Source organism: Coregonus clupeaformis, chromosome 30 (genome assembly GCF_020615455.1).
Source record: "Coregonus clupeaformis isolate EN_2021a chromosome 30, ASM2061545v1, whole genome shotgun sequence".
In the NCBI taxonomy this organism is placed as follows: Eukaryota; Metazoa; Chordata; class Actinopteri; order Salmoniformes; family Salmonidae; genus Coregonus; species Coregonus clupeaformis.
Window position 1 is genome coordinate 13,301,180 of NC_059221.1, and position 12,614 is coordinate 13,313,793.

The 12,614-nt window shown below is 39.7% G+C and overlaps 1 protein-coding gene across 2 annotated transcripts; it reads right to left on the minus strand.

Annotated features, from left to right (window-relative positions):
- Nucleotides 1-655: 655 nt before the first annotated feature.
- Nucleotides 656-12,060, minus strand: tmem9 (transmembrane protein 9). Of its 2 annotated transcripts, none has more exons than XM_041856758.2 (6): nt 11,978-12,060; nt 11,452-11,614; nt 9,189-9,280; nt 8,658-8,766; nt 1,544-1,675; nt 656-1,212 (listed from the first exon to the last, which is right to left on the minus strand). In XM_041856758.2, exons 2-6 carry the CDS (start codon nt 11,545-11,547, stop codon nt 1,060-1,062), a joined length of 582 nt encoding a protein of 193 aa, XP_041712692.1. In that variant the 5' UTR covers nt 11,548-11,614; nt 11,978-12,060; the 3' UTR covers nt 656-1,059. The 2 variants fall into 2 exon arrangements, with proteins under 2 accessions (XP_041712692.1, XP_041712691.1); XM_041856757.2 differs by having other exon boundaries at nt 11,982-12,033.
- Between the last annotated feature and the right edge of the window lie 554 nt (nt 12,061-12,614).

The following is a 12,614-nucleotide window of genomic DNA, read 5'->3' on the forward strand; positions in this document are numbered from 1 at the left end:
TTATTGTGTCTTTCAGTACAAAGGATATCATCATGAAGTGCTAAATGAACCACAAGCAGTGAGCTGGTTCTCATACAGTGCTTAAACTAAGGAATGAATATTGCTTGAAACTAGCTAATAATTAAATTAACCAATTAAGTACTGGCAATGTCAGCCTATTTCCAGTGAACTTATAATTTAGAAACATTCAGCCTAGCTACAGTATCCACTGGCTGAGATAACGTCACAACACAACAATGCTACAATGAGTGTTGATATATATATATTTTTTAAAGGTGGTTAAGCTTATTAAGACATTCTGAATCAGTCTTATTTTTTCAAGCTTATTGTTGATGCCATGATTGCAATATATCCAGTTTCATTTAACGGTAAACACTGAGTATACCAAACATTTGCCCTCAGAACAGCCTCAATTCGTCGGGGCATGGACTCTACAAAGTGTCGAAAGCGTTCCACAGGGATGCTGGCCTATGTTTACTCCAATGCTTCCCACAGTTGTGTCAGTTGGCTGGATGTCCTTTGGGTGGTGGACCATTCTTTGAAACATACGGGAAACTGTTGAGCGTGAAAAACCTAGCAGCGTTGCAGTTCTTGACACAAACCGGTGCGCCTGACACCTACTACCATACCCAGTTTAAAGGCAAAATCTTTGCCCATTCAACCTCTGAATGGCACACATACACAATCCATGTCTCAATTGTCTCTTAATGTTTTGTATACTCAGTGTATGACGCAGAGATGATGATGTAACTGCAACTTGCATTATGCTGTTTTGTTCTACTCCTCATTTTGATACACATCTATCACATCTGTATTCTTTAGCGTTTGAGTTATGACAGCAACCATCATTTTGGAAACAAAGGACAATTGGGCCAGCCATCATTCCAAACAACATTACTGTACATAAACTGTCTTAAACGTGGTGGGAATGTATTGAAATGGCAAAGGAACTGAAATCCTGAACAACAACGATGTAGCTAATGACAGTACAACAGCAGCAGATGTGGACAAAGCTCAGGAGGTGACTCTAGCCTCTGATCTGAAGTCAGCCATTGGGGTTTAACTAAGCATCTTGTGTCGGTCAAAGACAGTCTTGCGCTGTTCCTGGACCTGTTTTTTCCACCGCTGCTGTGCCCCCTCTACCCTTTCCAGTACTGTGTTACTTCTGCCTCCCTGAGCAGCACTGGCACCCTCAGGCTGTGGCCGCATGTCCTGTGAGGGGAGACAGAGACAGAGAGAGAGCACAGGACGTTACAGACAAAGGACATCACACACCTGTGTGCTTCACCTGTTGACCTTCACCGGTTGACCTCAACAAAACTTAGCGGTATCAGAGAGAACTAAATCATCAAAACATCAAGCTTAACTGATAGGTAATGTGAGTTTATGATCCCTCTGTGTGGTGACTATGTGGAAGAGCAAAGCTGGCACTCTACAATTGATGAATGAAATAAAGCTCCTGTATATCTGACCTTCCAGAATTCAAACAGTAACGTAACTCATTAATTTGCGTGTGCTTATGTGTATTTAAAAGTTGGCCTACCTCAGAGTCCTCTTCGTTGTGAAGGGGCTGGATATAGGGGTCATGTTTACGGATCAGAGGGTCAACCAGCAGCAGGAACAACATGTAGAGTAGGAGGGAGCCCACCACTGACAGGTAGATGAGGATGGTCACCTGGGACAGAGGATAGAACGCAGATTTGATTAAAGTTTGGTAGACAAAGCCTTCGGCTGCTTTGTGAAATGCAAAGGCAAACATTAAAAGATCTGCAGGAATACAAAGAGAGGAAATGATGTATTATTACAAAAAAAAAGCAGAGGGAGAGGGATATTTCAAACATTATTTCTATATTATAAATATATAATTTATTATTCACATTGGCAAATACAGTATCTAAAAAGTATGTACAAATATTAAATAAAAAAATAAGAAAAGATGTGAAGTTCATAGCAGAATGTCAAATCTGGTGTCAAATTAAAGCAGAGTCTAGATATGTTTTGTTGTTGAAATTAAGGCATATATACATTTTCCAACAATTTTCTATCCTAAATATTAGGAACAAGCAAAGGCTTTGATTTCTGGTCAAACAGATGGAAAAGGGGCCTTAGAAAACATCTACCAGAAAAAGTATTAAAAAGGTAATAGAAATACATCAAAACACATTAATGTTGAACTAAAGACCCCTGCCAAACAATATCAACACTTATATTTCGTTTTGGAGAAATTATTTAAGAAACATTGCCCTGCGCCATGAAATTCCGTTACCAAAAACCCACATACAGTGCTGCTTGAAAGTATGTGAACCCTGGTCATTATTTTGCTATAAAATATGAAAATAAACATATAATCCTTATCTAAACCCCAATTCGTAATAAAGACATTCCAAGTACATGACAGAAAAAAAAGAGATATTTTCATTGTTTATTTAACAAAAGTGATTTAACAGAAACTTATGTGAAAAAAAATATGTGAACCCCTTCAGTCAATAGCTTGTCGCACCTCCATTAGCAGCGATAACTTGGACTAAACGTCTCCTATAGCCAGTAATCAGTCTCTGACATCTATTTTGAGTAATTTCTGCCCACTCCTCCTTACAGAACTCAGCCAATTGAGTGAGGTTTGAGGGGTATCTGGCATGAACTTCCCGCTTCAGGTCCTGCCACAGCATCTCCATTGGATTTAGGTCAGGACTTTGACTTGGCCAATCCAAAACACAAATATTCTTTCTCCTGAGCCATTCTTTGGTAGATTTGCTTGAATGCTTTGGGTCGTTGTCTTGTTGGAAGACCCATTTTTGGCCCAGCTTTAGCTCCTTGACTGATGGCCTGAAGTTCTGTTCAAGAATCTCCTGGTATACCTCAGAATTCATGGTTCCCTTAATGATGTGTAGTCGTCCAGGTCCAGAGGAGGAAAAGCAGCCCCAGATCTTGACATTCCCACCACCATGCCTGACTGTTGGAATAAGGTTATTTTGGTGGTAGGCAGTGTTGGGTTTTCGCCAAACATAGCGGTGTTGATTGTGACCAAAAAGGTCAATTTTGGACTTCCAGAAACCTTCCGGTTTGTCCAGGTGGTCTCTGGCAAAGTTAAGACGGGCAGTTTGGTTCTTTTTTGACAGCATAGGCTTCTTCCTAGCAACCCTCCCATGAATGGCATTTCGATTCAGTGTTCTTTTTATTGTTGAAGCATGCACAGTTACCTGAGATGCCACAAGGGAGGTCTGCAAATCTCTAGCTGTTATGTTTGGGGTGGCTTTTACCTGATTTATTATTGTTCTTGTGGCTCTTGGGGATATTTTGGAAGGGCGTCCACTACTTCTAGGCCGAGTTGCTGTCATGTTAAATGCTCTCCATTTAAAAATTATTTGCCTCACAGTGGACTGATGGAGCTCAAATCTTTTTGAGATGATTTTATAGCCTTCCCCAGACTGATGTACTCTCACTACCCTCGTCCTGATGGCCTCTGAGATCTCCTTTCCTCTCGGCATGGTGTGCTTCGCATTCAACTGGATGGGTAACACCAAACTGACCAGGTTTATTTTAGCTATTTATCAGGGTCCCGCCCAAACTCTTTCCTAACGATCTCTCATTTGATTGGTTCATTTGGTAGCTAATTATTTACCCACCTGATTCTACTTACCTACTTGATTTAACCAACGCAACTTAGGGTTCACTTATTTTTGCACCTGCACTAATTCCTTTTTAATTTTGTTTTTCTACTACACACATGATTTCCTCTACACCAACACATGGTATTGGTCAATAAAAACCTGTTATGTCAGATCAAAAAGACTGGTTCTGATTAAATGAAGATTTCATGGTAAAAACTGAAAAGATCTGTAATTGCACAAGGGGTTCACATACTTTCAAGCAGCACTGCATCTTTAAGATATTTTCTAATTTATCTCTTTCATGAGGGAGCATAATGAAAGTTCACAGAAGTAACAAGTAAAGGTAGACCTACCAATTAGTTATAGTGTTTTTACTGACATCTATTTGTAATTAAGTGATACAACTCAAAATTCTGTTACCAAATGAAAATGAACAAAGATATAAATGCAACATGCAACAATTTCAAATATTTGACTGAGTTACAGTTCATAAAGAAATCAGTCAATGGAAATAAATTAATTAGATATGCATTTGTTGGTCACAGATACCTTAAAATAAAAAAAAGTAAGGGCGTGGATCAGAAAACCAATCAGTACCCATGGGGCACCACCATTTGCCTCATGCAGCGCAACATCTCCTTCGCATGGAGTTGATCAGGCTGTTGATTGTGGCCTGTGGAATGTTGTCCCATTCTTCAATGGCTGTGCGAAGTTGCTGAATATTGGCGAGAACTGGAATACGCTGTCATACACGTCGATCCAGAGCATCCCAAACATGCTCAATGGGTGACATGTCTGGTGAGTATGCAGGCCATGGAAGAACTGGCACATTTTCAGCTTCCAGGAATTGTGTACAGATCATGGCGACATGGGGGCTAGCATTATCATGCTGAAACATGAGGTGATGGCGGCAGATGAATGGCACGACAGTTGGCCTCAAGATCTTGTCACGGTATCTCTGTGCATTCAAATTGCCATCCATAAAATGCAATTGTGTTCGTTGTCCATGGGGCACTCTGTTCACAACGTTGACATCAGGAAACCGTTCGCCCACACAACGCCATACATGCTGTCTCCCATCTGCCCGGTACAGTTGAAACCGGGATTCATCCGTGAAGAGCACACTTCTCCAGCATGCCAGTGGCCATCGAAGGTGAGTATTCAGTGGTGGAAAAAGTACCCATTTGTCATACTTGAGTAAAAGTAAAGATACCTTAATAGAAAAATGACAAGTAAAAGTGAAAGTCACCCAGTAAAATCCTACTTGAGTAAAAGTCAAAAAGTATTTGGTTTTAAAATACTTATGTATCAAAAGTAAATGTAATTGCTAAAATATACTTAAGTATCAAAAGTAAAAGTTTTCAAATTCCTTATATTAAGCAAACCAGACGGCATGATTTTCTTGTTTATGTAATTTACGGATCGCCAGGGGCACAGTCCAACACTCAGACATAATTTACAAACAAAGCATTTGTGTTTAGTGAGTCTGCCAGATCAGATGCAGTAGGGATGACCAGGGATGTTCTCTTGATAGGTGCATGAATTAGACCATTTTCCTGTCCTGCTAAGCATTCAAAATGTAACGAGTACTTTTGGGTGTAAGGGAAAATGTATGGAGTAGAAATCACATATTTTCTTTAGGGTAGTGGAGTAAAAGTAAAAGTTGTCAAAAATATAAATTGTAAAGTAAAGTACAGATACCCCAAAAAACAACTTAAGTATTTTTACACCACTGTGAGTATTTGCCCACTGAAGTGGGTTACGACACCGAACTGAAGTTAGGTCAAGACCCTGGTGAGGACGACGAGCACGCAGATGAGCTTCCCTGAGACTGATTCTGACAGTTTGTGCAGAAATTATTCGGTTGTGCAAACACAGTTTCATCAGCTGTCCTTGTGCTGGTCTCAGATGATCCCGCAGGTGAAGGAGCTTGATATTGAGATCCTAGACTGGTGTGGTTACACGTGGTCTGCGGTTGTGAGGCTGGTTGGACGTACCGCCAAATTCTCTAAAACAACATTTTTTAACCTTTGACGTAAATGATCTAAAAACACGTCAACTACGATTATTTTCATATGTTGTAGCTTAGACCCTATTTTACATCATCTAAGGGGTTTGTGTTGTGCCTGCCATCGGTTGAGATACAGCATACTCTTGAATGCAGGGTGGGTGTCATTTCAATCATAGAAATATAATTCATAGAATGGACATATCCCTTCAGACCACAGCTGGTACATCATAGAAATGTATATTGAATAGAAATTTGTACTTCCAATTACTACCACAAAGATGACCGCTGGTCAAATGCCAACTTAAACAGGAATGTCTATTCTATGATCTATATTTCTATGATTTCAATAGGTTTCCTATGGAGGATTGACAGTATAATTTAATACAAGCAACTTATTCAAGTCAACATTCTCTGATGTGTGGACCTCCAACCATCTTTGTGCTACCAAGTTTCACTTGTATTCTTTTTTTTTTCTCAGCCAAAACATGACACCAACAGAGCAACAATTTAAGTGCCATCAACGATCGCTGATGCATGCGTGAAATCTTTATAAACACAGAGAGGGCATAGGGAAAAAACATCAGTGGTTAGTTCCCCTGAGATACAGACTACATAGTACAGGTTAGACCTACTCCATTCTAATCTTCATATCAAGTCCTGTAACGAGAGTGTACTTTATTACTTTATTGCATTTTGCATAAAGCACAAAATATATTTCCTTGACCTTCTGACTTTTTATTTATTTGTATCTACTCTTCTCTGTGAAGACTAGGGCTGGGAATTGCAAATGGAACTAATGAAATAATATTATCACAATACTTTGGTGACGATACGATATGTATAGCGATTCTCACGATTTTCAATGTATTGTGATTCAATACTGCCATTTTATTGTGGTTTGATTTTCTAAACATATTGCTCACCATGTCTGCTGCAGAGAGACAAGATAGAGCATGAGAAAATTTTATTTGATCAGTCATGGAAATAAAAGTGCTGAAAACATGTTGGCTCACTCTTTAAAAAGATGGAGAACAAGCTATAGGATGAAACATACAGGAGTTTTGGCGCAGGTACAGCTGACTGGCGCTAGCTAACGATACCTAGCAAAATTATTATTATTATTATTATGTATGCTGCAAACGTCAGGGTGTCGGGCTTCTAGAGGACTCTGCTGGTAATTACCCTGACCCCTATGTCAAGGTTTGGTGTGGTGGCGAATCCGGTGGCATGACAGACTGGCACAATGATACTCAAAACCCATCCTGGAGTGCCGTATTTAACTTTCTGAATGTGGCATCCAGGGCTTCCCTGAAGTTTGAGATCTGGGAGAAGGACCTGAACTTCGATGACCACCTGGGAACCTGCACCACTAAGCTCCACTCTGGCACCCACAGCATAACCTGCGGTCTGAATAGTGGAACCTTCTATACACTTACAGTTACCAGGAAGCCAGCCATAATGTACAACATTACCAGGAAGCCAGCCATAATGTACAACATTACCAGGAAGTCAGCCATAATGTACAATATCAGTTACCAGTAAGCCAGCCATAATGTACAACATTACCAGGAAGCCAGCCATAATGTACAACATTACCAGGAAGCCAGCCATAATGTACAACATTACCAGGATGACTGTAAGTCGCTTTGGATAAAAGCGTCTGCTAAATGGCATATTATTATAAGTCAGCCATAATGTACAATATCAGTTACCAGTAAGCCAGCCATAATGTATAACATTACCAGGAAGCCAGCCAAAATGTACAACATCAGTTACCTGGAAGCCAGCCATACTGTACAACATCAGTTACCTGGAAGCCAGCCATAATGTATAACATTACCAGGAAGCCAGCCAAAATGTACAACATCAGTTACCTGGAAGCCAGCCATACTGTACAACATCAGTTACCTGGAAGCCAGCCATAATGTATAACATTACCAGGAAGCCAGCCAAAATGTACAACATCAGTTACCTGGAAGCCAGCCATACTGTACAACATCAGTTACCAGGAAGCCAGCCATAATGTATAACATTACCAGGAAGCCAGCCAAAATGTACAACATCAGTTACCTGGAAGCCAGCCATACTGTACAACATCAGTTACCAGGAAGCCAGCCATAATGTACAACATCAGTTACCAGGAAGCCAGCCATAATGTACAACATCAGTTACCAGGAAGCCAGCCATACTGTACAACATCAGTTACCTGGAAGCCAGCCATACTGTACAACATCAGTTACCAGGAAGCCAGCCATACTGTACAACATCAGTTACCTGGAAGCCAGCCATAATGTACAACTTCAGTTACCAGTAAGCCAGCCATAATGTATAACATTCGGCCATCACATTACCTTAATGAAATTGTAATGAATTTTACTGATAAACATTAAGGCGTAAATAAAAAAACGTGCATTTCAGTACAATGGTCTCAGTCTGGTTCTCTCATTTATCTGGCATTTACACTTTTAGAGTCGGGCCTTACGTACAGTATATGCTGTATGGATAGTCGTGAATGTATTCCTTTAGTCATGGTTTTAAACACCATGCTCCTATACCATTTACTCTTTAGCATTACCACCAGTCAGTTTTTACCACAGTTGGGAATCTTAGGTTGCTCAGGTGTGGAAATGCTGGATTCAAAGGATAAAGCGAACCACAACTGTATTTTAAAGGTTTAATAAAATAATTGTGCACAAAGGGGAAGACAGAAACGTTCTCCTGAGAGTCTGTAACATAATCCAAAGAACACAAGGTCGAAGGCCTTATTATAAGAGCATCCTTATCTGTTCCATTCTCCCAGTGCCAGCACATGCCATAACATAACTCAAGGCTATAAACCATCTACTAAGTGGACAATAAGTCCTTAGCAGTAACTTTCCAGACCGCCATAGCTGAGTTACAATCAGTGACCCTTAACCTCAGGAGAGTTTTTTAAGAGGCTAAGTTGTGCCTATGGGCACATGGAATTTAACCATACCCAACACCAGTTAATAGAGGTTGAAATCAACTGTGTGTGTAAGGGTCAGACTCAGTACCTTGATGGTGTTGCTGCTGCGTTCCTCATACTTGCACTCACACAGCAGGCAGTAGGCCTCCACATCATGGCCCGGCACTGGCATGGGCTCCACTACATGGAGGCAGTTACTGGGGACAGATAAATAAACATATTAGGATGGATCCAAGATGTAACAATGACATTATGGACTGGGCCAAGATGTAGTCTACATTTTTAGTTGAGCCTTTCCATGACTATGATAAACAACAAACTATTAATTTATGGTATGGAACTTGAAATCCACCACCCCTCAGCAGAACTTGTGGTCCTCTGTAGCTCAGCTGGTAGAGCACGGCGCTTGTAACGCCATGGTAGTGGGTTCGATCCCCGGGACCACCCATACACAAAAATGTATGCACGCATGACTGTGAGTCGCTTTGGATAAAAGCGTCTGCTAAGTGGCATATTATTATATTATTATTATTAACTATGTGGGGATTCTTTGTGGAAGACTAGATTGTGAATTCAGCATGATGTGCATGCACATGTTATGCACTAGAAAATCCCTCACCAATCTTTCTGGGAGACATTCCTGTTGTAGATGTGTCCGGTGATGTTCCTGTAGGGTGGACAGATACACTTGCAGCGCACATCTTCAAAACTCTGTGAATATAGAGAAGATCCTTGTTACTATACAGTGATATGTGCATTATCAAAAGATGACAGCAGTAGCAGTATACACTAGCTTATACCAGATCTATTTGTGCTGTCTTGTTAACGCCATTGCTGTCATTGTCATTTGTCACACCAAACGTTGTAGGCAATCAGAGCAATGCAGAGCTGCAAACTCTCACGCATTGGATGTGAGACACGCATTTGACCCTCTTCTCACACTCTCACGGCACACCTCTTATATCTCACTTATTGAAAAGTACTGCTTTTATTTTTCTAATTAGTCCATTATAGTCATTGCATTAACTTTTCAACTGTGCTCCAAATTGTTTTTAAATCGGAGCATCTGCGCCTGCAATTTACCATCACGAGCAGAACCTCTATCATTGTCCTGTCTTGCCACAGCAAGAACATTGAAGCATATGATTGGTCTAGTTATGTTAGGGATCAAGGGGATTGGATGCATGTTTTAAAGAAATGCCTCTTAAGATTAGAATAGAACTGAATGGAAAGAGAGAATGGTATCTGCTAAGTTAATAAAACTGTAAAAATAGCAGAATGGTAGCGCTCTTTTTTTGTACAATGTCAACTAAATGACTTTGCTGTTACTCCCGCCCATATTAAAGAATGCAGCCTTTTGACAGCATGTTTAATCCACACTTGCATTAGTCCCCTTGTTTGGTGATTGGCTTTTAGGCTGTGACAACGAAAAGGCAGCACAGACCTACAGTATGTTTTAGCAGGGAAGTTTGGTAGGGTGACCTGATTTGTAACTGAAAATACTTTTGTCAAACAGCTTGTGAACCCAAAAGTGTACATTTTATTCTAGAGGGGGGACAATAAATAGAAACATAATTTGGTTTTGGTGTAAATGTATGCACTCACTAACTGTAAGTCTGCTAAATGACTAAAATGTAAAATGTAAAAATGTGTAAGGGCAGATTTATGTCATCTTCTCTTCAGGAGATGTTATTATCTATTTACTTTATTTAGTCTGATCAGTTGAACAATTCTCACTCTTAACAATGGGCTACAATATAGGGTAATTACTGTGCTTGTCAGCAAGAACACTACTGTTATTCCCCACACATTGTATTATTCCACTTCTTCCCAATGTTGCCAGTGTAATCCCATATGTGAAATCTGATATGCCTACTTGTGTCTTTGAAAATGTATTATATGAGGCTATGTATTTTTTCAGCCATTCATGGACAGTTTTGAATAAGTCATACAAATAAGCAATGGATATTATATGCTCCAGGAATCAAATATAATTGTTGACATTTTAGGGGGGCTTAAAACTCATAAACTCAACATATTTTGTCTATGTAGAGTAAGATGATGGCAAGGATCTTCAACTAGTAGGAATAATCCAGCAGAATATTGATATTCATTAGACTTTTCTTGAAGGTTCAGTGATTTTGAGAAATTAATTGTTATAACAAGAATATTTTTAAACAACCAGAACTTGGGAAACATCAGGGGTAGTCAACCCTCCCGGAGAGCAAGCAGGATTTTCTTTCAGCCCTATTTTAAAGAGATAGTTTACCTAAATTACAAAATACAATATGTTTGTGTCCAGCTTTCCACCTGAGAACAGGGATCAATCCCTGCATCCAACCTTCCCATTTTCCTGTCTCTCCATCTAATTTAATTACTGTCTGAATAAAGTGTCAAACCACCAAATAAATATGTAAAAAAATATTTGCATACTCATTTTACATTACATTACATTTTAGTCATTTAGCAGACGCTCTTATCCAGAGCGACTTACAGGAGCAATTAGGCCTTGCTTAAGGGCACAGACAGATTTTTCACCTAGTCAGCTCGAAGTACTCGAATACTCAAAGTAACTGTCGTCCTAAATACACCTGACCTGTGTTTTTTTTTTCTCACTCTGGTCATAGGCCTAAGCCATGTCAGAATATGTAGAATTGCAGGAAATGAGCTTTAAAACAGTACATTTTTCCTGGGGGAGGACACCCAGACCCCCGTCTAGGGGTTGTGCCATTGGGCAATGAAATTCACATAGCAAATCTCACTCAAAGCTTTCTTCAAAAGTTCGCAGCCCTGGCAATAGAATTGGCAAGCCAGTAGAAACAGATCTGGGACTCAGGCTACAGTAGAATACACCAGAGTTGATAGTCCTAGTATTGACATACCTTACTAGCGTGTGCAAAGGAGATCACTTCACAGAGCAGTACAACAAGCAGGCCGAATAAAAGGGACCTGGAACTCTGTTCTCTCCTGGACGACATACTAACAGACAGACCGCCAGGTAGCAACCTCCTTAACCTGGACTGGATGAAGACCACTACCCTATATCTGGAGGAAGAGGACACACACACACGCACCCACAAACACACTCTTTATGGCAAATGTTAGCAAGGATATGTTAGTTACGTAGCTAGATACTACATATTATTCCATTAAGTTGTCTCCCACAGGTCTTCTCTAGTTACATTTTGAAATAAACAAATTAATTTACAACTGCTGTCAACAGTCATCGGGTAGCACGCAACAGCTAGCAAGCTCTCACTAAGGGCCTATAATGGAAGCTAAGTCGAAGACATTCGTGCCATTGATTTATATGTGTATGTTACAAAAGAAACATAAAAAAATACAACACCAGCGGTATATTTATTAGCTAGTAAATACGTTTAAAAACGTTATTTATTTCCTACGCACCTACCACAAGAAGATGACTTCCGCTTTTCTTATTCTTCAGTGGTGTTAACCGTTGTTGGCAACCAATTTTAATGGTACATTACCGCCACCTACTGGGCTGGAATAAAAAGATGTGACGTATTAGGATCTCTGGCATTGTACAATATGTGTACATCATTGCATGCAATTTTATTTGGAAAAAGCCTCAGTCCAGTGTGTGTAATCTATTGACAAATGTGTGTCCTCTGACTGACTAAAGTCTGTATCCTGAAATCCTCTCTCGCTCCGGTGGAATGTATAATGTAAACCCCTGTTTCTTCTTCTTGACCCGATCAATATCTCTAATCCCTGGTAATCATATCAATATCATTTAGATTAATATATAAAGATAACTTTATTCCATTACTCAACAATAAGAAAGCAGATCTAATTAAATTGAATAATCTTCCCATACATCTTACAGGTAGAATAAACCTCTTTAGAATGGCATGGCTGCCAAAGTTCTTGTATTTATTTTCGGTATTACCAATTACCCCACCGTAGACATTCTTTAAAAAAGTACACTCGGTCATAACAGACTTTATATGAGCAAATAATTTCATAGAATAAAAAGCAAAGTTTTACATCTTCCTATATCTGAGGGTGGTTTAAACCTTCC

Coding starts and splice junctions, on each gene's coding strand:
- tmem9 (XM_041856758.2), bottom strand. CDS start 11,547: ATGTCGTCCAGGAGAGAACAGAGTTCCAGGTCCCTTTTATTCGGCCTG. Junction 8,767..9,188: donor AATGTCTCCCAGAAAGATTG/GTGAGGGATTTT, acceptor ATCTGTCCCCAG/TAACTGCCTCCATGTAGTGG. Junction 1,213..1,543: donor ACAACGAAGAGGACTCTGAG/GTAGGCCAACTT, acceptor CTCCCCTCACAG/GACATGCGGCCACAGCCTGA.